Raw genomic sequence first — 27,287 nt, 5'->3', positions numbered from 1 at the left:
TGCGAGCCACAACTACTGAGCCTGTGCTCTAGAGCCCGTGAGCCACAACTACTGAGCCTGTGCTCTAGAGCCTGCGAGCCACAACTACTGAGCCTGTGCTCTAGAGCCCGTTCGCCACAACTACTGAGCCTGTGCTCTAGAGCCCGTTCGCCACAACTACTGAGCCTGCGCTCTAGAGCCTGCGAGCCACAACTACTGAGCCTGTGCTCTAGAGCCCGTTCGCCACAACTACTGAGCCTGCACTCTAGAGCCTGCGAGCCACAACTACTGAGCCTGCGCTCTAGAGCCTGCGAGCCACAACTACTGAGCCTGCGCTCTAGAGCCTGCAAGCCACAAATACTGAGCCTGCGCTCTAGAGCCCGCGAGCCACAACTACTGAGCCTGCGCTCTAGAGCCCGTGAGCCACAACTACTGAGCCTGCGCTCTAGAGCCCGCGAGCCACAACTACTGAGCCTGTGCTCTAGAGCCCGCGAGCCACAACTACTGAGCCTGTGCTCTAGAGCCTGCGAGCCACAACTACTGAGCCTGTGCCCTAGAGCCTGCGAGCCACAACTACTGAGCCTGTGCTCTAGAGCCTGCGAGCCACAACTACTGAGCCCGAGTGCTGCAACTACTGAAGCCTTCACACCTAGAGCCCATGCTCCACAACAAGAGAAGCCACTGCAATAAGAAGCCTGCATACTGCAACAAAGAGTAGCCCCCACTTGCCACAACTAGAGAAAGCCCACACGCAGCGATGAAGACCCAATGCAGCCAAAAATAAATAAACAAAATAAATTTATAAGTGTATCCTTTAAAAAAAAAATAGATGACAGGTTTAAAGCCAAACATGAATAACATGAAATGTAAATGTTCCAAATACCCAATTAAAAGGCAGAGGTTGTCAAATTAGATTAAAAAGTAAGACCCAGGTAAATGCTGCCTACAAGAATATATAAGAAACTCAAATATAAAGAAAAAATAAATATAAGAGAACAGAAAAAGTATCACATTAACACTAACCAAAAGAAAGCTGGAGTGGCTACATATCAGTTCAACTTCAGAGCAAAGAACCCAGGAATAAAGGAAGGTCATTTCATCAAGACATGACAACCCTAGGTTTATACATCGAATAATATATGAAGCAAACATTGATATAACTGCAAGGGAGAAAGAACCAAATCCACAATTACAGTCAGAGACGTCATATGACACTGGAAGCATGATTCATTAAGAACAGATTAGTTTCTCAGAAAGGACTTGTACCAGAGGTTTTTTTCATCTCAAAACTCAATAATAAGGAAGCTGCCAGCCCGTGATGGGCAGCAGGGTGAGGCAAGGGAGGCATCCAGCCTACAACACGTGAGGAAGTGCTCACTCCTGGAGCTTAGAAAACAGCTCCCAACCGTCCTGGCCTCCTGGAGCTCACACCTGCAAAATCTCCACCCTTGAGCGTGGACTTGCTGCTAACAGGGGACACAGCAAAAGCAATGGAACTTCACTGCCAAGATCAGCTGCTAAGAGACTGACTGCCGTCTTGCTCACACCCTGGCCCTTCTCACTCACCTGCTCGGATGAAATGCGCTGCCATCGGGGGAGCTGCCTGCAGAGAGGCCCACATGCCAGCACCGAGGGCACCTCTGCCAACAGCCACCGAACAATCCCAGCCCTCAGTCCAGCAGCCTTCAAGGGATTCGGCCTTGTCAACCACCATGCTAGAAATGCCTAGATTGTGGCCTTTGATTAAGCTGATCATTAAAGTTACCAACATGACTTTCCATTCTGGCTCAACTGACCTTAACGTGGTGACTTTGGGAGCTCCACACCACCAGGTCAGGGAGGCCCCCTCGGCAGTGTCGGAAGTCCGTGGCCAGGTGCCGGCACACACCACTGAGGATGGGGCCCCCCAGGCAGGACACAAGATCCTGGACACGGAACACAGGGACAGTCAGCCCTCCCCTGGGACGGAGACCCTGAAGCCCCCCCCAGTGACTGTGAGATGGGGCAGGGACTCCATGTGTCATTCAGCACAGATGCGTCCAGGAACACCAAGTGCCCTTCTGCTGCTTGTGCTGGGACTCCAGAGCCAGGGGCTAAAATGCCCCCGGCAAGCTCTGGGGACCACTTCTCCTTGGGTCAGTTACCAAGCTTCTGCCCAGTCGGAAACATCCAGGGAGCAGCTAAGGAAGAGGGAATTTGGGGTAAGCACTCAGGAATGTGACAGTGATGACCCTCAGAGGCCAGCAGTCACAGGACAGGGATGGTGTCCGCCCTCCAGGGGCCACAGGCCAGGCCAAGGGAAGCTGCCAACCAAATGGGCAGAAGGCATAAGGGAGGCTTGTTCATGCTTGTGATTGCTCCTTCAGTAACAGGGGCCTGTGGGCTGGGCTACCACACGTACACACACACACGTACGTGTGTGCGTGCATATATATCCACACACATAAACGTGCATGTGGGCATACGTGTGTGTGTTTTGTTACAGTTGCCAAAAGGACACCCCGCATCAAGGAATCCTGCCTGCAGACCGTCACCTGGGCTTGCTGAAGAGAAGCAAAGCGATCCCAGCTGACAAGGGAGGCCACCCTGCCTTCCTGGGCCTGCCACGCGGCTGCCACCCAGGCCCGCAGGCTCTCCGCGGGGGCACCGTGAATCTGCCGCAGCCGGGCCTCGATGGCTGGTGCTCTGCTGGCGAAGAAGCTGTCCGTGCAGAGGTCCAGCGGGGCCGCCTGTGTGCAGGGAACATAAGCTCACACTGTGCCTGGGGAGGCCGGAGTCATGAGAAGCGTCAAGATCAAATTTGGAAACTGGCCAATCTGATGAAGTTGACACATTCTTTTCCTCAAAAGACATGTAAAAATTACCTAAGTAATCTGATACAAAAGCAACTTATTACCCTGGGTTTTTTAGAGTAATAATTTGCAAAAGGAGCTTTTAGGTTAAACTGGTGGAACGCTTAGCCGGCACATGTGACAAAGCATGTGAGAGCACCCGGGCCCACCAGGGTGAAGCTGAAGAAACTTACACTAAAGGTTTCAAACGGAATGATTCCAGTAAAGTAGGCTTAAAGTTTAAAACTTAACATACTTACATTTTAAATTCTATGAATCACATTTTAAAATTAAAAGCTATTCTTATGGTGGAATTAGCACCAGGATCCAAAAGAGGGGCAGGTTTCTGATGGCTGCAGAGGCGGGGCACCCAGGCGGGAGTGACTCACGCGCGTGCAGAAGTGTCTGTTGCCTGAAAACGTGCCATGATTACCTGGTAGGCGTTTCTGAAGGCGTCTGGTATCCCGTCCATGAAGATGACATCCCATAGGAGGAGGCCGTACAGCGTGCTGAAGGTGGACCCTTCCCCGTGAATCCCTGAGACGAAGTCACACACACACAAGAAAAATCCATTTCTTCTGTTTTTTAAAAACCACTACTATATCCTACTGCCTACTCAATTTGAAGAAAATAGCAAATATTTTACATTCAAATGCAAATGCTGTTTTTGTTCCATTCCTAGGTATTTTTTTACATTATGTTGCTTATATACAGAAGCCTTGTTTAAAGGCAAAAAATCTTAGTAATCATGAGAAAATTCAAATGCACATTTTGGAGCTAGAGTGGAAAAACCTAAGGAACACGTTTAAAAATAAAAGCAGATTCCCTCCTCAGGCTCTGGGGGTTCCATTCGGTGGGTTCGGAGGCGGGGGCATCCCCTGAGGGGCTCTGGGGCAGGAGGCCCCTCGGCCTCACTTGGAAAAGCCCTCTGGGAAGGAGTCTGGGCGCCCTGGGAGCCTGTGCCCTCTGACCCCATTCGCCTCCTCCACCCAGTAGTCCTCTGCCTCGGCCTGGACACCGTGCCCAGGGTTTCTAAGACTTGGGGTTTTACAGAAAGCTTCCGCGTCAGAGACCACCTAGTCCAGACGCCCCCTTCACCCCACATCCAGACCACACGATGGGGCGGTGACCTCAGAGGCCAGGCCCAGCCCCAGGCCGTGTGAACGGCAGAGCAGGGTCCACAGGGCCGGAGCCTCCCGGAGAGAGCCGAGCCCCACCTGGCCCCTCGGCGCACCTGACGCCTGCGCCCCCTGAACAGGCCGTGGCATCTCTCCGGCCAGTGGGCCCCAGGCATCGCACGTGAGGTCAGAGGCAGCACAGGTCCCTATCAAGGCCCACTGGAGGCAGCCCTGGCCCACCTCCCCGTCCAGGCTGTGCTGTGCACCCCCTCAGCTGGCCCCTGCCCCGCAGGCCGTCCTCCGCTATCCGCTCGGGCCGCCAGCTGAAGCCTCGCCCTGGAGGCCTGCACCCCTGCCGGGCCCGAGGGAGGCAAGCCTGGCTTTCCACGCTGGACAGCAGCATCCCTGAACCCTGAGCCGTCGGCATGCGTTGGTGCTGTTAAGTTCAATCATTTGGGGAGATCCTTCTGATGAACTCTGAAAGAAACTTCCCCAGAGGGTCTGAGGTCGCTCTCACACCAAACCTTCTCCAGAGGAAAGACCCACAGCAGGGTTCTGCTCAGGTTCACTGCATCAATTTTAATAAAGGAAAAAAATATTTTATAAAAAAATTGATATTCCAGAATCGGAACTGTCCGTCTGTCTTTCAAGCTCATGGCTAAACTGAAAGCATTCGTTGCGTGAGGCTCACAGCCAGCAGCCGCCTGCCCGGGGCCTGCTGCTCCTCCCTTGACGCCGGGTTACAGGGCTCCCGCCACCGCCGCGGGGACCGAGCCTGCATTCTGTTCTTTTATTCCTAACCCTCCGGGTCTCCCGTATCTCTGTCCTGACTGGCGTGTGCACTTCGTCCTCAGTAGCATCACCTTCCCGGTAAGTGATACAGACATCACACAGGTTCATCTGAACCATCACCTTGGACACGCAGCAGAGAGAGGCCCGTGCGTTACGAGGTCCCCTCCTACGGGGTCGTTTTGTGTCCTCACTCATCTGAATGATCACATCACACGCCAGTGAAATGATGTCCTGATTTTCACATACGTGAAGACACCTGAGTGTTCTTCAACCTAGTGACCCTTCAGCACAGACATGGGGGGGTCTGGCCTGGACATGTGGACCGAACCCGTGGGCCCCCTGGGAGTAACCACAGGAGCCAAGGTCTGGGGTCTGTTTCCAACATTGGGGGGACGGCGGATGGAGGAGGGCTGGGTGAAGCAGGGGGCGCGGGGAGCTCGGCACACCTCTCTGCTTTCCCATAAAGGCATGTTCCGCAGCTTCCATGACATTAATAACAAGTTATTTTTTAAAAAAGGCTAAAGCCCCCCCGCCCCAGTCCCTCCAAGGTAACCGCCCAGCCACCGTCGTCGCCCTGACGGGCAGCCGCAGCTTCGTCTGCGGTTCCCTCACGGTTTTTTATGTTACTTTTCTATTCAGTACATTCACTAAGGACAGAGACTGACCAGTTCCTTTGACCAATTATAAGGCAAATTCTCACGGTCTTTTCTTTAGTCTGGCCTTAGACAAAGCACTGAATTTGCAGCTCCTTCTCCGAGGCCAAAATGGAAGAAAGAAAAGGGAAGAGGGCTCACAGGGACACACACAAGCCGAGCCACCTCCAGTGGACGGGAGGGACAAGCAGACGATCTTAACACAGCTCTGTGCTGCTCTCAGGTGAGCAGGCCCGCGGGTGACAACCCTGAGGACCCGGCGCAGGCCCTGCACGCGTGGGCAGATGGGCGTGGCCCCTCCACTGTGTCTGGACACCGGTGCCTGGGCTGCTGACAGCACACAGGCCGTCACACACGAGTCACCACACGTCTTACTCAGGTGTTTCTCAAATGGCCAGGCCCAGCTCCCGAACGTGGACCGCTTGCCCTTGGCGTCTCCTGGCTGAGACCCGCATGCCGGGGACGTCCCCAGGATGGCCCCGGGGGCTGGGAGGGGGGCTGGGGGCTGCTCCCAGCACTCAGAGGGGACAAAGGACACACAGGCTTGGGAGGAAGCAAGGGACAGGATCCAGGTGCGGGCCCGTCCTGGCTGGCCTGCCGCATCCCCTCCCCGGCCAGGGATGCTTATCACCTCCCTGAGGTTCCAGCGCATCTGCCAGCCGCGGGGTCTCTCCCTCTGGCGCCTTCACCCCCGAGCAGCAGAGACGCCGGGTGCCCTCTCCAGCCCTCCTCTCCTCCCCTCAATGCCCAATGGGAGTCCTCAGCTCCCAGTTCCTGGAACCAGGCAGAATTAATTCCCACTTGGGCTCTACACGGTTCAGAAAACGGCTTCTGAGTGAAACCTACAAAGTCTGAACAAAGAGGATGCCAAGCAGCCCAGAAAGAAGAGAACCAGGGGCACCTGGTCCTGGTCCCGCTGCACATCTGGCCTGAGATACAGAGAGCATCTCATCAGCGGCTCAAAGAGCAAAGTCCCACTCACCCCTGAGGGGCCACAGACCACCTGCCCTGCAGCCGTACACGCCCTTGCACACCCACGCCCCCACCCCCGACACACACACAGCAGCCCAGTTCAGCGGGAACCAGCAGTGTTTCTCTCTTGCGAGGTCACGTCCATCATTTCACTCTGAGGCCTCAGCTCCCAGCAGACACAGCAGAGCGGGCGCAGCTGGAGGGGCGGGTGATCGCACACGTCTCTTGGGAAGGAAGATGGGAAAAGCTCCAATTCTTACTGACATTTGCTCTCCTCCCTCACATGGGCTAGAGAGTTCATTTTACAAGGAATTTGACCCACAACTCTTCCAACCATGTCTCTGGTGCCAGGCGTGACGTCCTGTCAGGGCTCGGCCCTCCATCCTCTTCACGCCACTCCCCACCCCCCCCAGACTGCCAGGTCCTCTTGGAAGCAGCCTGGCCCCGGCTGCCCTCCTCTGACTGGCTGGCTATTGGCAGCATCTCGTGGTCCTCTGCCCCGTCCTGTCCCCCTGCCTGACACAAGCTCTGAGGGTAACCCGGCCTCCCTTGCTCCTCGCGTCCCCCCAGAAGGCGCCGCCCTCACGGGTGGCAGGTGCGGACATTGGCTGTGGGGTGGGACACCACCCACTGTGGCCACACAGCCCCGGCGTTACCCTGGTCGAAGCCACAGCGTCTGTAATGGGCCAGCGCCAGCTCCTCCACAGAGCACAGGACGGTGGCAGGGGCGGTCCCCCCAGCCTCCAGCACGAAGACAGACTTGCCCGGCCCAGACTGTGGGCAGAGCCGGCCCGTGACGGTCACCTGCGGGGGGGGGCAAGGGGAGGACCGCCATTAGCTTTCCTCCTGCTCCAGCCCTGCACACCCGGCTCTGCTACCCCAAGGACACACCGTCCTCCGCCCCCGAAAGACCACCCATCCTCAGCGTGGTGCCAGGCCATGTGACCCACACCTTGGTGTCCATGAGGACGCAGGTCACAGCCCGGCCCCCTGCTCTCTGGGGCCCTGACCAGGCAGGGGGACCTGGAAAGGCTGTGAGCTGCTGACTCGGGAGTTTACAGAGTCACAGCCCCTGCCGGCCCAGCCTCCCAACGCCCAGGTGAGGACGGGGGCGAGGCCAGGTCGCTGCCCACAGCAAGCCAGAGGGTCTTTGGAGTCGACAAGAAACACGCGCCGAAAACCTCTCTAAGGCTGTGTTCAGGAATAAAAACAAAGATTCATCCCAAGTGCCCCAAGAATATTTACTTACATGTTTGACGTCATCCACAGTGACTTCTGGGAGCTGACGGAAGAGGTGCGCGTACTTCTGGCAGCTGGGAGAGGCCCGCAGGCGCACGGCCCTCTGATACAGCGAGAGGCGGTGGCCTGTCCGCACGTCCGGATCCGCCAGCCCTGCTGTGATGCACTTGATGGCCTAGCAAAGAGCACAGTGCCTGTCAGAGTCCTGAAGTCCCCGTGCAGCATCCCCTCGTTTCATGTGACGGGAAACCCCACTGTTAATTAATCATTCATTTTGCTAATTAGTGGTGGGCAAAGCAGCCCTTCCAGAGACAAGGACATTCCCTTAGGTCCCATGCCGAGCAGAGAAGCAGCACAGACCCCGATGCAAATGTCTGGGGCACAAGCAGCCGTGCTCCAGACACTATGTCCTGGTCACACGTGTGGACACAGCCTATCTCAGCTGCCACACCCTCAGGAGACGGAGGAGGCTGGGGAGAGGGACCTGGTCCGGGGCGCGCTCGGGGCACCACCCAGGGGCTCGGTATGCAGAGCAGGCACCTCTAGGGCAGAAGCCCGGCCGTCTGACCACCTCCCAGTCCCAGGGAGCCTCATTTACAGGGAGAAGAATCTTAGGTTTGAAGGAGTTATGCATTTTCTAGGGTTATTCAGAGCTGGACAAGTAAACAAAAATACTGAAAACTACATGGGATACCACTTCACACCCACTAGGATGACTGTACTCAGAAAAATGGACAATAAAAAGTGTCGGCGGGGATGTGGGAGAAATTGGAGCCCTCGTGCTTTGCTGGAAAAATGATCCAAATACTGTGGAAAATGGTTTGGCAGTTCCTCACAAAGTCATACACGGAATTACCACGTGACCCAGCAACCTCACGTCCAGGTACACGCCCCCCACGACTGAAAGCAGGGTTTCAAACAGGTATTTGTACACAGTAGTGCTGTTCACAACAGCCAGAAAGTGGGAACAACCCAAGTGTCCATCTACAGGTGGCGGATCAACACAACGTGGTCCGTTTACACAACGGAGTATTATTCAGCCTTGAAAGGGAAGGACACTCCGACACCTGCTACAACATGGATGAGCCTCGAGGATGTTATGCTGCTGAAAGAAGCCAGGCACAAAAGGACAAAGATTCCATGGTTCCACTTCTGGGTATTTCATGGAAACACCCAGAACAGGCAGATTCCTAGAGACAGAAGCAGACTAGAGGTAACCAGGAACCGGGGCAGGAGGGAACAGGAGTAACTGTTTCACGGGAGCAGAGTTTCTGTTTGGAGGATGAAAAATTTGGGGAACAGACAGTGATGATGTTTGAACAACACGGTTTTGAACTGCTCGGGTCCACACGTGCACAGATTTCCTCCAATAGAGACTACAGCACTGCACGGTCCACAGGTGGCTGGATCTGCAGACACAGGACCTCAGAAACGGAGGGCCAACTACCGAGTTATCCGTGGATTTCTGGCTGTATGGGGGCGGGGGGGTCGGCGCCCCGATCCCCGAGTTGTTCAAGGATCAGCTGTATAATTAACGCCACTGAACTGTATACCTAGAGATGGTTAAACTGCAAGTTTTCTTTGTTATATATATTTACTACAATAAAAGAATAAAAGTTTTTAAAAAGCCCTGAAAATCAGTGAAGATCAGGCCATCAGAGTGGGGTGGTCCAGAGGAATCAAGCAGAGAATGAGGCGGGGCTGCCGCCAGCTCTGTAGCCCCGTGGGAGCCGGGCTGGCCACAGGGAGGGGCGGCCTCAGGCTCAGCCTGGCCTGGCCAGCTGGCTGCTGGGCACCTGCAGGCATGAGCCTCTGCTGGGCTGGCAGGTGCCCTCCCTGGAGACTGATGTAGAGAAGGGAAGGAACGGTGACAAAATAACAGGGGTTATGAGCATGGCCGGGAAGATTCTTGGGAAAAGGCGAAAAGGAACCAGGGTTTTCCATCTGTCTCAAAGATAACCTCGGAGTATGAGTGAACGCTCCTATCAGCAGATCCGAGCAAGGGGAAAGTCTATCAACTCTTTGGAACCTTTATTTCAAGGAAAGAGACAGGCAGCACGCACACACCCTCTGTCCACGCTGGGTGAGGGGCCACCAGAGGCCTCTCCTGCCCTGTCAGCCTGAATCAGTGCCAGGCGGGAGCACCACACCCGCCTCCGGGAGAGGAAACAGCTCTCCTGGCTGGAAGCACTTGAGGTTACAAGGCACCTTTTCAGGTTAAGGCAGTAAAAATAGTATGTCATCGTCCGCCGCCATGGTCAAATTTTCCAGCCCTCCATCATCCTGATTCACTTGACCTGCCCCTGGAAAAACAAAAGCTCCCAGAGCCGTAGTGCCCTCTGCTCAATGCAAACACGAGGTTGGCAGGGACAGGGCACCGCAGGTGGCCACAAAGAGGGCTACTGTCGCCACCTCGGGAGGGCCCGCCCTGCTGGCTGCAGCAGCTGGCCGCGAACGGTGTCCTCGGACTCACAAGGTCCCCGCCACAGAGAAGGCGCCCGCCCTGCTGAGTCAGACACCACGTCGCATGGTGGGAGGAACGCCTTCCATCCATCTTTCTCCCAGGAGGCCTCGGGCAACGAGTGAATACAACCACCATTTCCAAAACCACCATTTCCAAAACTGTGTGAAGGCGGACACATCTAACCGTCCAGCTCCCTCCACCCCTAGAACTTCATCCCTGAATCCCGACACGATCCCGCTGCTGACACATCCACCAACCCCACTGTCGCCCACATGTTCACGCCCCTGCTACTTCTTCTGGGGTTGGAAGAACACAGACAAAGAAGGATGTTTAAGAAATCAACGTTCTAAATCAACCATAGTCCAATATAAAATAAAAATTAAAAAAAAAAAGAAACCAGGGGCTTCCCTGGTGGCATAGTGGTTAAGAATCCACCTGCCGGTAGGTTCTCCCTGGTCTATCAGGAAATCGGCCGGCTGTATTTGCAGCGCCCCACGCTAACTCTGCTCTTTGTTCTCAATAAACTCACCCTCATCTAAAAAAAAAAGAATCCACCTGCCAATGCAGGGGACACAGGTTCGAGCCCTGGTCTGGGAAGATCCCTCATGCCGTGGACCAACTAAGCCCATGCGCCACAACTACTGAGCCTGCGCTCTAGAGCTCACGAGCCACAGCTACTGAGCCCACGCACCTAGAGCCTGTGCTCTGCAACAAGAGAAGCCACCGCAATGAGAAGCCCACGCACCACAAGGAAGAATAGCCCCCGCTCACCATAACTAGAGAAAGCCCACGCATAGCAACGAAGACCCAACACAGCCAAAAATTTTTAAATTAATTAATTAATTAAAAAAAAGAGAAAACAATGCTCTAAATCAACCATAGCCCAATATAAAATAAAAGTTAAAACAAATCAACGTTCTAATTACATTTAGATTTTTAAGGTATTAACAGTTTGCTATATTTTTAAATGTATGCCAAACTGAACAAAGGCTGGGCGGCTCCCACGGCTGAGTACCGGCTCCAGGCGCTTCAGGTGCTGGTGCAAGTTGAGAGCCAGCCGGTCCCACCACCGGCCTCTGCTGTCAGGACAGTACACTTTCTGGGACAAAAGGTTTTCCAGCTCCTTGACGGCTTCCTGTGGCAACAAGGGACACGCATTAGACACCTACACACCAAGAGTCTGCCATTATACTGAGTAGTCAGGAAAATTGTCGAAGTATATCTATACAGCATCCCTCTCCATTCTAAAGTAAGGCTCAGGACCTGGACTGCCAAGAGGGGCCCTGGGACGTCCCTCGGGAGCGGCCTGAGCTCCAGAGGCGCCCCCTGCTTCTCAGCAGGCCCCCCGCCACCTGTGCAGCTCGGCACTCTCTGCAGACCAGGTCAGCAGCGCGGGCCGGACGGACGCGGTCAGACCCTGGGCAGGAGCGGTGGCTGGGCTGCAGGCCCATGTGCGTCTGGGAACCCAGCCGGTCACAGGGCCGGGGCTGTGACGGGCAGGGGGCAGGACAGGAATGAGGGGGTCTTCACCCAAACACCCCACCTCAACAGGGGGACTTTCTGGTCTAGGTTTACTGATCACGCTTCATGTTCATCTTTGGTGGTTCCCGGATCTCTTTGAAGGATCTAACGCATCTCCTGAGAAAAAGGCACAAACCCCATAGACACACTCGCAGATTCCCCGAAGCCAACCCCACAGGGCCTCTGGGGCGGGTCCACAGACCCCTCGTGGGGGACCCACTGGCCCAGCCCTAGCACATTCTCTTTGTAAAACACCATGTTTCAATCACACAAGTGTCAACACAACAGAAGCTAACTCCAGCAATCTCACAATGTTTAATACGAGGAGGGATACAACCGAACTTCTCATTCGTGATTATAAATTATTTCCAGACCGTCCACTACTGCTGCCTGGGAAACACAAGCAGAGGTGAGGTTTCTGCCTCAGGGGTTTGGGGAGACCCTCCCTGTCACACAGGGGGTTCTGACGGCGGCTAAGCTCCGGCTGCAGAGACCATCAGTGGCTCCCTGCGGAGCTCTGACCGTCACCTGGCCATCCTGGCGCACAGGCGTCAGCTCACAGCTGGCGGAACAGCAGGTCGCCCTCGGCCGTCTTCCTACCGACCAGGAGATGGCAGGTGCCCACGGGAAGCAGGCCCTCGTCGCATCGCCGTGTGCTGACCAAGTACTTGGGAGAAGTCATGACCCAGGCAGGCCCCCTTGGTAAGAGCCGGGGGCGGGGGCTTGTGCACTCACCTCGTACATGTGAAGTCTCTGCAGTATTTCAACGGTTCGGGACAAAATCCTCGTATAAACCCAACCAACGGTAAAACAGCGGAGAAACAGTGGTAACTTCTCGTGGTATCTAGAACAAAGACGTAGGCCAGCAGTTTAGTGCTTTGTTTATGTATTGTAAGACAATCACAAGAAGTGACAGAGCAGACTGAATTCCTACCTTTTAAGAAGATACATTCGGAACACTGCCTGTCGTGTGCGGTTTTCTACACCACAAATCTACGCTCTCACAGCCACCCTTCCGAGGTCCCCCAGAAAGCGGTGTGAAATGAGGGCTGCAGGTCAGCAAACGCCCGCCCTCTGGCCAGACACAGGGCCCCCACCTGATTTTATACAAACCCAGCGGGATTTCCACGTTTCTAAGTGGTTAAAATAAGTCAAAAGGAGAAAAAGAGTCTGTGGCCTGTGAAAATTACATGAAACTCACATTTCGGAGTCTGCAAACACACCTGCATTGGGACAGCCCCGCCCACTCGCTCCGGTGGGTGGGGAGGGCCGGGCGCGCTCACAGCAGGACAGCAGATGCCAGTAAGCATGTGGCTGGCAGAGCCTGACCACGGCCCAGCTGGCCCTCCACGGAAGAGGCTACCAACCTCTGTCTGACAGGAACCCAAGTTCCTTAGTTGTTCTAAGCAGTTAGAACCACGCGGCTAGACAGTAAACTTTGACAGGGACCCGAGAACCACTTCACCTCAGGGACGGGTGGCCTTTCAGTCTGTCCCAATCCTGCTTTGCACACCGAGCGAGCTCCCTGGCTTCCTCCCAGGCCCCGCTGGCCATCGCGGTGGAGATGTCGTTCAGCATGTGCGCGGCCGCTGCGTACCTGCAGGAGGCGGGGGGGGGGGGCCAGGCCATCCAAGCTTCAGGGGTGAACGAGCACTGACACACAAAATTCCACATCCTGTCCACCACATCTAACTCTGCTTTTGAAAATACGAGCGTTACATTTTACCTCAGTAATAATTTGACGTATACCCCACGGGAGTGGCCTAGAAAAACTCAGACAGGCTACCCAACCGGAAAGATGAAAACATTCACACCGCACTATTACATAACACATCCCATTATACGCATGTAATACTGATCCGCGCTTCCTTTCTGACTTTTGATGCTCATCCATTCATTCAGCAATCTGGCAACCCTGTAAACGGGTAACTGACTTCAGAATTACACACAAGCGTAGATTTGGTTAATTTAATCATTGAGCCAGAGGCACACAGAGGGATGCTGCCCGAGCTAAGAGAACTATTTGGGATTTTCAGAAATAACTTCAGGGACAGTCGTTGGGAGACGGCAATGCTGAAGTGTTATGAACACACTTCAGTGAAGAAAGACAACCTGTCGGTGCACCTGAGACATTCGCCCGATCACTTTGAGGGCACCGTCACTGCGTTCTGGACTCACACTTAAAAGAAAAAGCATGCACGAGCAATATGTGCAAACACTATCACATAAGAGTAAGAGACAGATGTAGAACTGAATCACTTTGCTGTACAGCAAAAATTAACATTGTAAGTCAACTATACTTGAATAAAATAATTTTTTTTAAAAGAGAGTAAAAGAAATGGCCTCTAAATATAAAAATTTGCTCATGAACTCTTCGATCTAACTCTCTTATAATGTGCAACTGGACAATTCTAAGGTCGATAAGGAAAGAGAAACAGGGAGAGGGTGCCCGGAGGTTGGCCCACCCGGCAGGAGTGCCCTCCCGCCCACCTGAACCAAGCCCCCTCTTCACAAGCCCACTGAGCCCAGCGCCAGCCCCACGGTGCCGCCATCGCCGCCTACACGGTCACCAGCCCTCCCTCCCGTCTCCCAAACCTCCCCCCCACCCCTGCGCTGCCAAGAACAGCATCCCTCCTGCACCCCGATCTCTGTCTCCTGCCCTCCGTACACCTGGCTGAGAGCACGGCTTCCCCGCAGCCCCCCTCAAGCAGGGACAGCTCTCCTCACTCAGGGCCCAGACGGACGGAAGCACCCTCCTCCCTCCCACCTCCGCCTCCAAATCCTCCTTTCCTCCTTGAAAGCCCCACCTCCGAAGCCCACGCCTCCTCCTTGCGGGCACCTGCCAGCGCCCCCCACCCCTGTCCCTGTCCCCTCTGCCTTGGTCTCCCTGGGTCTCCCGCCACGATGGCCACGACTTCAGAATTCCCCACCTCCTTCCTCCCTGATAACACGATTCTCCAACCTCTTCTCAGCCACCCACGTGCCCGTGGCCACTGAGACCTTCTGTCCCCAATGGACCGAGTCACCCTCAAGATGCTGACTTCTAGCATCTCCTCCACTGATCCCCGCCCCCAATCCTTCCAGCTCGTTCACTGCTGACAGCAGCTCCCCACCTTCACCAAGGCCCCACCTCCAGCACGGTCCCTGTCCCAGCCATAGTGCCTCCTGTCCTGCAGGCCCACAGACCACGCCCGGGGAAGAACACACACCGGCCACAGCCCCACCCTGGTCGGGGTGCCCTGGCCGCTCACTCCTCTGGGCCTGCACCAACTCCCCGAATCGCGCTGAAGACGATCGCAGAGCCAGGCCGGCTGGTTTCGGCATGTGCTCGCACACCTCGGCCCAGCCCTGCTCGAGGGGTCCCCAGCCTCCACCACGGCAGCCTCAACCCTGCCCACACCCCGGTCCTCCCGCAGGTGCTCCGGGGCCCAGGAGGTCCCCTCCTCCTCCTCCACCGACGGCCTCTCCCTTTCTATGGGTTTATCTGCACGTGCACACACACACCCCCGCCCCCCGAGTACCTCCTACCCTTAAGACACCAGGGAACTAGACCGCCCTGCCGTCGCAGGCCGCCACAGCAGGGGCTGCTTCTCCGAAGCCCATTGGAACCGACCTTCCCCTCCCTGCGCGCGGCTCCTGCCGTCCACCACCCACCCCCGTGGGCCATCCCACTCGACCTCACTGCCCTTCCTCCGGGCGTTCAATCGAGCCCCATCCTGACACACCTTCTTCTCCGGTCCGCCCACCACATACACCCCTGGTTCCCTGCCACCGGGGGCCGCTCCTCCGTGCTGCCCAACCCCTCGGCGCTGGCTGCCAAGCTCCTTCCTCCTCTTCTCCCTCAGGGACCTCATCCCCAGCCGCGTGCTGGTGACTCCAATTCCTCTCCAGACCAAGCTCTGTCCTGGGCTCCTGATGGCATGCCCAGTACCACAGGGGGCAGCTTCAGTCATGGGGCTGGGGGCATCCCCACCTGGCATCCCAGCCCTCCCCGCCAAGTCCCCCATCTCATCTGATGGCACCACCACCCACACCAAAACTCACTCCTTTCCTCCCCACAAATCTAATCACTATCACAATCACAGTGTAATCAGAATCAAGTCTCGTCTTTTCTGCCCCAAAACATCTCACACGTTCACTTCTCTACAATGTCCGCCACTGCCAGCCCAGCCAAGACCTCCATCCGGACCACCAACGCTCAATTAGTCTCCTGCCGCCCCCCAGCCACCACTCCACGGGACGCTTTTCTAAAACGTGCACCAGATCCCTCGCCTGCCTAAACCCCTTCCCCAGCTCCCCATCCAGCGGATATGACCCAGTCGGCTCACCAGGGCTCTGAGGCCCAGCGTCCCCTGACCCGCGGTCCTGCCCAACCTCCCCTTCACACGGCCCCTGAGGTTCCGGCCAGAGGTGAGCGAGCTCTCTCCTGCCCACGGAGCCTGGGCGCAGGCACCCAGACCCCTGCAGGACCGGCTCCTCCTCATTCTCAAGCCTCAATTCCAACCTTTCGGGGACACTCTCTGCCTCACACTATCTACACAGGACTTCTCCAGCCTGCCCCGCAGTTATCATATTATTCTGTTTTCTTTCCTGTCTTCCCCAGTAAAGCATAACCCCACGGCGGCAAAGACCCTATCTGTTCACACTGCAACTCCACCACCTGGCACGTAATAGGTACTCAACACTCAACCCATGGGCACTGAATAAATGAGAAAAGAAAAGAAAGGATCAATTATTTCAAGTACCAAGGTGGTGGGAAAGGTTCCTCAGGCCAGGTGTCACACTACTGGTGTTGTATAATCACCCTTCCTGAAGTCACTTCAACCAGATTTCATTTCCGTGCTACAGCCGTCTGCATAACAAAAGAATGTTGACTTATTTCTAACATTTATAGGATACTACTTTCTAAAAAAAAGACGTGATGGTTTATTTTTTCTCCCTAGCCTCCCCACTTTTGAACTTGTCAACCATGGTTTTGTCAACCATAGAACTGAAAAGCAACCTCCCTTAGATACGCGATACGCGGTCATGATGACAATTCTACCACTAAGACGCACTGAGCAATCACCACAGGCCAGGCTCTAAGCACGCTTCACATATCGGCACAGATCTGTGGGAATGTACTATTATCTCCCCATTTTGCAGCTGAGTAAAGTAAGGCACAGAGTAGATTCGTGGTTCATTAGAGAGACTGGAACCTGCCTTCAGAGTTCTCACCAAAGAGAATAGCACCAAGTCACTAGAAACAAAGATGTAAAAGGACATGAGACAAAAGAAAGTACAGTCAGAAGAAATATTCTTACTAGAAGATTTGACTAAAAAAGTTATTCTAACTGAACACAAATAGGATATTGAATTTCCTGATAACTATGGCAAAATGGGCTAAAATCAGTTTATACTGACCCTGTTTTGATACAATAATCTCAATAGTTTATTTTTTAAAGCACATACTAGACAACACTTAAACAACTTTCCTAAAATCAAATATCAGAATCAATTTCTGCTAAATTTGAGGCATAAACCTCAAATCAAGAATCAAAAGTGAGGACTTCCCTGGTGGCACAGTGCTTAACAATCTGCCTGCCAATGCAGGGGACACAGGTTCGAGCCCTGGCCTGGGAAGATTCCCACAGGCCGCGGAGCAACGAAGCCCGTGCACCACAACTGCTGAGCCTGCGCTCTAGAGACCGTGAGCCACAATTACTGAAGCCCGTGTGCCTAGGGCCTGTGCTCTGCAACAAGAGAAGCCCGCGCACCGCAACGAACAGTAGCCCCCGCTTGCTGAAACTAGAGAAAGCCCACGCGCAGCAACAAAGACCCAACACAGACAAAAGTTTAAAAATAAATAAACTTTTTAAAACAACAATTTTGGCTATGAACTCATGTTTCTGTTGTGGATGGCAAAAAATAATAACAAAGCCTTCTACATAAATTTTAAAATATACAGATTTCATAGAGAGCAAACACGCCCTTACCTGATGAGATCCTCTCTATCCTGGAAGATTTGGGTTTTCCGACTGACGGTATACCTGGGAAACTCCATGCGGCCAAGGTTGACCAGCAGCACCGTAGAAAGCTGGCCCTGCCCGCCACAGGCCGCCTCCTCCTCTTCCACCTCGTGGGTCAGTGAAAACAGCAGCAGGACCCGGGAGAACACAGCCCGGGGGTCTCTACACACTCTCAGAGACTGTCCCGCCCAGTCTTTAGCTCTGAAAAATACATGATATGGAAATAACTCTCTGGCTTTTAAGCATTTGGATGTCAGATTTCACAAATTATTTCAAGCTAAACAGCATGCGTTATTCTAAGCCTGAAGCAAATCTCCCACCTCCAACTGTGTGACTTAAAGCATTTCTTAACCTCTCTGGGGCTCAGAGCCCCACCTAGGAACACGGTGAGGATTAGATGAAATTGTATCTGCAAACGATTTCACGCACTGTTTGCCTCAATAAAAGAGCAGGATAGGGTTTACGCTGGTCCCGAACATGTGAAATACCAGGAAAACTCATAAAAGTGTTATCAGCAATTCTCAAATCTTGACTCCAGTGACACTTGAGATGAAATAATAGGTATTTATGTAGAACGTCACTACCAAAGGCTCTTGGTAAGGCGGCATGTTAAGTCCAGGGCCCTCTGGCTCCAACAACTGCAACACCACACACGGCAGCGTTTCGCTATTGACATCCGGGCTGTGTAACTCTTTCCTGGGGGTGGGATGCCCAGGCTGTGAACTAGAGGATGCTCAGCTGCATCCCTGGCCTCCGTTCACTAAATGCCTGTAGCACCCACTACCCACCTTAGTCATGACAATGAAAACGACTCCAGACGATGCCAGGTGTCCCCTGGAGGGCACAGTCGCTCCCAGCTGAGAGCCACTGGTCTAGTGGAGGACCTCACACTTTCCTACCAGCCCAAAAGCTATTAAGCCAAAAGCAGAGTGGCATCCCTGGGGCGTGCAGAGATCAGTGCCACCACCAGAGCCGAGAGGACACAGGGGTGGGATTCCCATCACACCACCATTTACTTGAGGACCATTCACCTACAGAGACTGCCAGAAAACACCCTCCTCCTCCATCTCCATGCGGAGTCCCAAGGAGGTCCAGGGGACCGACATTCCAAACTCCTATAAGAATAGTAGTTAAAACTGCACTTTTCTTGAATAAAAAAATATTAGAATTTGCCAAGGGCCTAGTGCCTCTAATCTCTTGCCTCCTGATTTTTCTTGGTCCTAGAAATCAGTGTGGTATCTTAAGAATTAGGAATAATAAACCAAGAAAGAATCCAGTCTTTATAATAATGGTTCACCGCCTTCTCAACCTAACTGCAACTGAAAAAAACAATTACAATCTGAAAACACGTACCACCCATCGTAAGAGTTAATATGTGCTATCAGGACTTTCCTGGTGGCGCAGTGGTTAAGAATCCACCTGCCCATGCAGGGGACATGGGTTCAAGCCCTGGTCCGGGAAGATCCCACATGCCATGGAGCAGCTAAGCCCGTGCGCCACAACTACTGAGCCTGCGCTCTAGAGCCCACGAGCCACAACTACTGAGTCCTCATGCCACAACTACTGAAGCCCGTGCACCTAGAGCCCGCACACCGCAACAAAGAGCAGGCCCCGCTCTCAGCAACTAGAGAAAGCCCATGCGCAGCAATGAAGACCCAACGCAGCTTAAAAATAAATAAATTAAATACGTGCTATCAACATTTCAAATGTTTTTACTATAACAATAGCCACAAAACCTTTTCAAAATCACTGCACCAATGCCAGGCTGATTCTTGCGCCAAGTGCAGACTGAACGCTGTTTGGCCAATTTGAGAAACGCATTCACCAGCTGCTGCTTCTGCCCACTGGGATTCACCAAGTGGAAGGTCTTTGCCAGGGCTTTCAATTCCGGAGCAGAAAGGAGCTCGAGCACCTCAGACAGTTCTTGCAACTCAGATTCTGAAATATTAAAAAAAAAAAAAAAAATGTAAAAGTAGTTTTAAATAAGCTTACTGTTTTCTAGATTTATCTACTTTAAGAAGAAAATTCACATGCAAATAAAATGAAATGCTACTGTAGAAATTTTAGTTTGCCAAACTGATTGTTAAAAATTATGGAAAACAGATATTTCACAAAGGTTATAAAACAACAGAACTTCTCACTAAGAAGTAAAAGAATATCTGAATAAAATAAAGACCCACGTGGATAGCCACTGGTACATCGCTCACAACAGAACCTACGGCTGGGCCTCTCCAGAGCAGGTCAGAGTCAACTGTTCATCAGCTGTCCTCTCTCCACACAGGCCCGGGGCTGAGAAGACTTTCATGGGGTCACTTGCTCGGCACACATGTGTGCATCACACTATTAGGGGACCCAGACAGCAAGCCTGACCCCTGGGATGCAGCTGAATCAGAGCTGGCTGGTCTCTGCCTTCACAGCATCCACAGCTTAGGGCAGGGCCATCTTCCTCCAGGCAGCAAGTCCTCACTGGGTGTACACTGCCTGCCAGGTAGCACCTGCCCAGGGCATACAGCGAACAAGCTGCATCTGTGCCCACAGGGAGCTTACCTCCTAGCATAATAAATGTCAGGGCTGACAACTGCCACAAAGAAACACAAAGCTGGCAGCAACATGGATGGACCTAGAGATGATCATATTAAGCGAAGTAAGTCAGAAAGAGAAAGACAAATACCATATGCTATCACTTATATGTGGAATCCAAAATATGACACAAATGAACATATCTGTGAAACAGAAACAGAATCACAGACATAGAGAACAGACTTGTGGTTGCCAAGGGGGAGGGGGGTGGGAGGGATGGATTGGGAGTTTGGGATTAGCAGATGCAAACTATTATATATAGGATGGATGAACAACAAGGCCCTACTGCATAGCACGGGGAACTATATTCCATATCCTGTGATAAACCGTAAGGAGAAGAATATAAAAAGAATACATATATGTACAACAATCACTTTGCTGTACACCAGAAATTAACACAACACTGTAAATCAACTATACTTCAATAAAATTTTTTTAAGATAAATAAATAAAAGGAGGAAGAATGAACTAGGAAAAAAGAAGAAAGAAAAGCAAAGCTGGGCAAGGCAAACTGGACTGGCGGGAGGTGGCCGCATTTGAAACTAGGTGGTCATGCAAGTGCCCGACAAGGTGACACGGAGCAGAGCTGGATGACATGAGGGGGTGAGCCGAGTGGGAGCAGGCACAGGCTCTGAAAGAGGGGTGCACTCAGCCAGAGCACCCAGGGAGCAGAGTGAGGGGATGGCCAGGGCTACACCCCACTGGGCTGTGCAGACCACGGTGGGACCTGGGCGGGACTGAGGGCAGCGTTAGGCCACTGGGGTTCTGCTTTTGTTGCGTAACTGTCATTTAAAGGTAAGTCAAGGCTCAGGTCTTCCCTGGTGGCGCAGTGGTTGAGAGTCCGCCTGCCGATGCAGGGGACACGGGTTCGTGCACTGGTCCGGGAAGATCCCATATGCCGCGGAGCAGCTAAGCCCACGAGCCACAACTACTGAGTCTGCGCTCCAGAGCCCGCGAGCCAACGAAGAGTAGCCCCCGCTCGCCACAACTAGAGAAAGCCACATGCAGCAACGAAGACGCAACACAGCCAAAAATAAATAAATATTAAAAAATAAATGAAGGTAAGTCAAGGCTCACCTGGCTTGCCTGTTACACCTGTAGATTTCTGGAACCTGCACCTAATCTTCCGGGTCAGGTGAGGACACAAGCTCTCCAGTGCCCCTGATGGCCTGATGTGAGGGAACCCGGGGTCCCGCTGCCTGATCCCTTACAAGCCCTCACATCCACGGAGCCTCCAGGCCTCTCCCCCAAGGCTCCCCACGCCCCCCAGCCAGGCCCACCACGTCACCCTAACTGCACTTACTTACTGCTCTGCACTACAAACTCTGCCGCACAGAAACCATCTGGCTTTGGCTTGATTCCCCTATTTCAGTCTAAACTGTGAACAACTTGAACCCAGGACTCACATCTTTCATCCTCCTTATACCCACGTTTCCAGTACAATATTGTACTCAACACATGTAGGTACCTGGTGAAAGCCACAGATGAGACAACCAAGGTTACCTCATATTCACATGGGCTTAAATCAGTGAAACAATTCCTGAGACAATCAACCTGCAAATTATAAGAGCTGTCTGTGTGTGCATGGGGGGCAAATTAAGGTTTTAGAGGCGATACTAGCTTCAAACAAACCAGCTTTGTTCCATCATAAAGATGAGAAAACTGGGTAAGATGAGTCAAGCTCTTGCTGGAAGGAGAGCCAGGAGGGATGAGTTTCCCCTGTGGACCCAGACACCCAGGGATAGATAAAGTCATCTATCCCTAGGTGACTTTAAGGGACTAAGCCTGGAACCATCAGAACACAGCAGCAGGCAATCTTTTGTTATCCTAGGAGTCTTAACTCAGGCTGAGGATGGCTTTAACAACATATGAATAATCTGTTGTCCTAAGAAGATTCAAAACTCAATTTAAAAAGACATACACAATTACTATTTACCAGGCACCAATCAGGAGATGACACCAAACTAACATCACCCTCATTTTGCAGAAACTGGACTCCCTATGTCGGATTTTCAATTTGGTTCCCCTGGACAAACCGTACCCGTCTGCAGGAAGCCTGCATGCGTCAACTCTCTAACCACCGGGGTTAAGTCAGCGGAGATCTCTTCATATTCCAGTTTGTTCATCTTAATCCAGCCGAATTTACGTTGAAAAAGTCTGACATATAACTTCTGACCGCTAGCTGCAACAAAGTTAAGAAAAATAGTGAAAAACCTTCTGTTTCTTCTCGAAAACAGATACTATAATTTACTTTTGTAAACTGAGGTGAGTAAAACAGGCTGTTAGAAATACACAGAGGCTGACTCAACGGATCTTCCAAGAAAATCATTTTCTTCCTTAGGAAGACGTAACTTATTTCAAACACAGAGTCCCGTGGCGATGTCTCCTTGGCCTGTATGCCTGTCACTGCAGGACAGGAGAAGCATGAGGACACAAAGCCAGCCCTGCCCCCCCAGTTGTGCAAGTCTTTGGAACTGAGACTCCCTTTTCTCTTCTATTATAAAAAGGAAGGGGGGCTGGGCAGTAACACCATCTTCCCAAAGTTGGTGAAAAGATTAAACACGATGAGGTATTCAATAATTAGTGTATAAACCATAAAAAAAGTTCCAAAGTTGGTAATGATTATAAGCCATTTAAAAACCTACGACCCGGGCTTCCCTGGTGGCGCAGTGGTTGAGAGTCCGCCTGCCGATGCAGGGGACATGGGTTCGTGCCCCGGCCTGGGAAGATCCCACATGCCCTGCGGCTGGGCCCGTGAGCCATGGCCGCTGAGGCTGCGTGTCCGGAGCCTGTGCTCCGCAGCGGGAGAGGCCACAACAGTGAGAGGCCCGCGTACCGCAAAAAAAAAAAAAAAAAAAAAAACCTACGACCCGGGTTCCCCACTTTCTAGCCAACATTTCTACTCCCTCAAGAGAAACCTCCCAGGGTTCCCGTTATTTTATTCTCTCCTTTCGGTTTAATATGCATTATTCTATTTTTGGCTGAAAATCATCCGAAAAGAATTTTCCAAAAAAAGTCTAGCTTTGGTGGGGTGGCCATCTCTAAGGCAGATCTCCACCAAGCTATTTAATTAATTTGGTCTCAAGTTTTCCTATTACCCAAATTATCTTTAAATTTCTAACTCTAAAATGGTATGGGGACTTCCCTGGCGGTCCAGTGGTTAAGACTCCACACTTCCACTGCAGGGGGCGTGGATTCGATCCCTGGTCGGGGAACTAAGATCCTGTATGCTGCATGGCGCAGCTGAAAATTTTTAAAAATAAAATAAAATGGTATGACTGTATTTGTTACATCTTCAATATTTATTTCCCTTTGTTCTTTAAAGAGGCAAAATCGACTTGCAGTAGTTATTTTTACAACAGAGACACTGCAGATGATTCTCTGTGGAGAGCAAGCCACAAGAATCTGCAGCACTTACATTAGGAAACTGCTCCTACTTCTCAATCATACTGAAGCCAGGGGCCACCAGCTATTCAAACAATTGCTCACACGAATGCAAGCAGCATCCAACCAAAGATCTGTGACCACCCTGGATACGACAGTCAGTGGGGGTCATTCACACCCACATCGGGGGAGGCCAGTGCAAGTAGAGATGGAAGCTGTGTGGACACTTTATAAACTGTGCAAAGGGCTTCCCTGGTGGCACAGTGGTTAAGAATCCGCCTGCTAATGCAGGGGACGTGGGTTCGAGCCCTGGTCCGGGAGGATCCCACATGCCGCGGAGCAACTAAGCCCGTGCGCCACAACTGCTGAGCCCGCAAGCCACAACTGCTGAAGCCCACGCACCTGGAGCCTGTGCTCTGCAACAAGAGAAGCCACCGCAATGAGAAGCCCGCGCACGGCAATGAACAGTAATCCCCGTTCGCCGCAACTAGAGAAAGCCTACGCGAAGCAACGAAGACCCAATGCAACCAAAAATAAATTTATAAAAAAGAAAAGAAACAAATTTTTTTTAATATGTTAAAAAAAAAAGAACTGTGCAGAGAAGTATCACCCACGTGTTAAAAAGTAACACAAGCAGAGCCATAGTTTCCCTGTATGAGTGTAAAACCGAAGCCTTTCTCTTAACCATTATTGGTAACACTCAGGATTTCTTTTTTTTACTCCACTGGGACTCAGGCCTGCTACTATTACTAGAGGTCAGCGTGGCCCCCAAGTAAGCTTTTCCTACTCGGGAGGTACTCAGTTGCACAGAGCCATCAAGGCCCTTTGGATGAGCAGCCATCAAGGGCGGGGGGGGGGGGGGGGGGGGGGGGGGGGGGGCGGGCGGGGATGAGGGGGCGCTCTTGCTCCAAACCTGCGCTATTGGCTCAGAACCACCGCCGGCTGCCAAGGAAATGAGGCATGTTTTTAAACGTACTAATTTACAAAATTTAAAAAGAAAAGAAAAAAAAAAAGACCAAAAACGTTTTTAATGTACCAATTTAGCTTGAAAGTTTCCACTTCCTGCACACCCTGACTTTAAAAGGCAGAGTCCAGGCAACTAAAATATTGTTGGTGGAAAAAAATATGCCTGAGTATACCTTGGTTTGTTTTTTCCCTGTATTTTATTTTCATTTTTGAGGAAATGGCCTGCAAAAACAACAAAACCACCTAACACTCAGCTTGATTACGTGCCCGAAATGCAAAGTACACTTTCCTAAATCACACTGTATTTTTTTTTTCTAATCTGGGAAAGGTTGTTTTACAACCATCAAATATACAAAAACAGGACAAAGAGCTGCTTCCAATACAACCAAAGTACAGCTTGTAAGGATGATACTGCAGAAGCAGACATCACCAGGCCGAAAAATCTTGTCTCTTTTACAGGCATATCTTTCTCTAGATGAACTCTCATTGGCTGTGGGTCCCATGAGTACTCCCAGGGGACTCCCAAAACCACACTGACTGCTTGTGGTCATGAGATTTCTGCCTATCACATCTCAGACCAAATCAGGGCAGCAAAGGGGAAACAAAGCCTCGAAAGCAAACAGGTTCAAGATACCTGATAATTGATGAAATTTAGTTATAACGCCCTTCTCGTGCTCATCAAAGAGCATCCTGTCTTCTTCATTCTCAAACACGGCTTTCAGCACCACGAGGAAACTCCGAAGGTAGTAAGGATGGTCCGGTGGTGCTGGACTTGTTACACGGGAAACATCACAGCTTGACCCCTGCTCCAAAGGAATTCGGTCAGTGCTTTCATTCTTTGAGCGACTGTCACCTTCTGGAGGAAGTGCTTGGCTGTCACTCCATATAGAAGCATCGTGTGTAGAATTATGAGATTTTGCCTCCCAATGTGATGACTGGGTTGGAGCTTGTGAAACAAAAGTCATTTTTACCTCTTCACAATCACCAGCTTCACAGTTTTCAACACCTTTATCATCTGTTCCTTTGATACTCTCCTGCTTTGCAAGATGGTCCTCTGAAGCAGACTTTAATTTATGCCCAAGAGTTAAATCTGGTGAAGGTAACACGGGAGAATTATCTGAGAAGGTGGGGTTGAGAGTTGATCTCCCACATTCCTGTGCAGCCGTTAGGCCTTCAGCTTCCATTATTGTAGAGCCTCCCACAATATGTTCGGGAGTGCTTGGTTCCTCCAGAGAATTACAGGCAAACATGTTTTCCTTTTGAGAACTATTCTCCAAAAGCTGATCCTGGCCTTCCATCTCTGAACACTGATCCACCAGGCTCCTAACCCCTGTGGACGAGAAACTCTGTGGACTCTGATTGGCGAATCCCTCACTCTTATCTATTGATCTTTTAGCCTTTATGTATCTTCTGGACAATTTAGATGACAGGCTTCCCAGAGGGATGACTTTCACATTATGATGTCTCAGCCCATCTTGATTTCTGCACACTGCATCATCACTACTCTTAAAATACGGGCTGGTCTGCTGTTTTATGCCCATTTTTGCTGCATCACTTTGGCCAGGGGTTAAATTGATCTTTGATGGTGACGACTTCTCTGGTGCTACATCTTCTAAGGCAATATTGGTCAAATCTACTGTGGACACATTTGAACTTAAGTCAACATGCCCAGGGTCAGCTGGAGTGATGTCACCGTTGTTAGCACACATTTCATCAAGGTGACGGTTTAGGTCGTATCTTGGCACCATTTTACTACAAATGGGGCAGGCAAGTTTAACAGGCGGTACGTTGTTAAAAAACGCAATAATAGAGTTAGATGCATTTTTTTTAGTTTTGCTACTCGATAAACTTCTACGAGGTCTTTTTTTTGAGGATTTCCCTACAGACATCATGAGTATTAGAAAAGCTGGGTGTTTCAAGTAGTAAAACACAAGAAATCACCAGGGAAAGATAGCAATGATTTACTTTTACTCCCCTGAATTGAAATGATAAAAAGTAGGATTCTATTGGACTTCATGTTATTCATTTAGTCAGTTTCTTCTCCCTACAAAATAAAACGCATGTGGATTAATAGCATTTTATGAATTCCACAACAGAGGGGGTAAGCTCTATAACGTGCAATGGCAGAATCTCATGGGATGAGAAAAACCCTGCGCTTGGAACATAAGACCAAGGCCTACTCTCAGCTGTCCACGCGACCTCAAGTGTGTCCCTTAGCCGAGAAATGACATGGGGATAAGTTCTAAGACTTCTCTTTAAGATCGAAAATCAGCCGTTTTAAAAAGGGAACATCTGACTATGCCAGGTCCTTTTTTAAAAGCACCGCATCATTAACTTTTTCCAGGAGAGAGAATGCCTATCCCGCCCTCACAGGCCTGAAGAAAGAATCGCCCAAAGTCTCGGGCATCTGTCCAATGCTTGGACGGCCCCCCGCCCCCGCCGTCCCCCCGCTGCTCTGGCCGCCGAACCTAAGGCTCGGACTCAGCCACGCCCGCCCTCCCCGCGGGGCCGCGACCGCACACCTGGGATGCGCACCTGGGATGTGCACCTGGGGCTCCGCCGCCGGCTCGGCTGACCTCCTCCCGCCCCCTCCCTCCCTTCCTCCCCCACTTTCCCCCCTTTCTGTCCCCGCCCCCACCCCCTCCCAGCCTCACCGCCCCGAGCCGCCAGTTCTCCCCACCTCCCGCTCAGCGCCCGCGACCCTGGCCCGGCCGCCCCATGCTTCCTACCTGCTCCGCGCGCCAGGCATTCCCAGCCGATCCCCGCGGCTCGACCGCCAC

General features: G+C 52.0%; 1 protein-coding gene across 4 annotated transcripts in view; it reads right to left on the bottom strand.

Moving 5' to 3' along the window:
• The window catches only part of FAN1 (FANCD2 and FANCI associated nuclease 1), a 31,371-nt gene extending 4,110 nt beyond the window's left edge, over nucleotides 1-27,261 (bottom strand). Inside the window, exons 1-13 of one of the 4 annotated variants that reach the window (XM_032624438.1) lie at nucleotides 27,237-27,261; nucleotides 25,142-26,551; nucleotides 22,199-22,339; nucleotides 19,314-19,515; nucleotides 17,545-17,778; nucleotides 13,035-13,166; nucleotides 12,305-12,413; nucleotides 11,064-11,183; nucleotides 7,595-7,759; nucleotides 7,002-7,149; nucleotides 3,244-3,347; nucleotides 2,514-2,708; nucleotides 1,776-1,904 (exon numbers count right to left, since the gene is read on the bottom strand). In XM_032624438.1, the coding sequence (XP_032480329.1) occupies nucleotides 1,776-1,904; nucleotides 2,514-2,708; nucleotides 3,244-3,347; nucleotides 7,002-7,149; nucleotides 7,595-7,759; nucleotides 11,064-11,183; nucleotides 12,305-12,413; nucleotides 13,035-13,166; nucleotides 17,545-17,778; nucleotides 19,314-19,515; nucleotides 22,199-22,339; nucleotides 25,142-26,399 (2,937 nt within the window). In that variant the 5' untranslated portion in view covers nucleotides 26,400-26,551; nucleotides 27,237-27,261. Of the gene's footprint in view, nucleotides 1-1,775; nucleotides 1,905-2,513; nucleotides 2,709-3,243; nucleotides 3,348-7,001; nucleotides 7,150-7,594; nucleotides 7,760-11,063; nucleotides 11,184-12,304; nucleotides 12,414-13,034; nucleotides 13,167-17,544; nucleotides 17,779-19,313; nucleotides 19,516-22,198; nucleotides 22,340-25,141; nucleotides 26,552-27,042; nucleotides 27,082-27,187 lie in introns of those variants that run through there. The other 3 variants (XM_032624439.1, XM_032624437.1, XM_032624441.1) reach the window with 3 other exon arrangements.
• Nucleotides 27,262-27,287: the final 26 nt, after the last annotated feature.

This window comes from Phocoena sinus, chromosome 2, assembly GCF_008692025.1.
Source record: "Phocoena sinus isolate mPhoSin1 chromosome 2, mPhoSin1.pri, whole genome shotgun sequence".
NCBI classification, from domain to species: domain Eukaryota; kingdom Metazoa; phylum Chordata; class Mammalia; order Artiodactyla; family Phocoenidae; genus Phocoena; species Phocoena sinus.
This window is presented reverse-complemented; position numbering and strand designations above follow the sequence as displayed.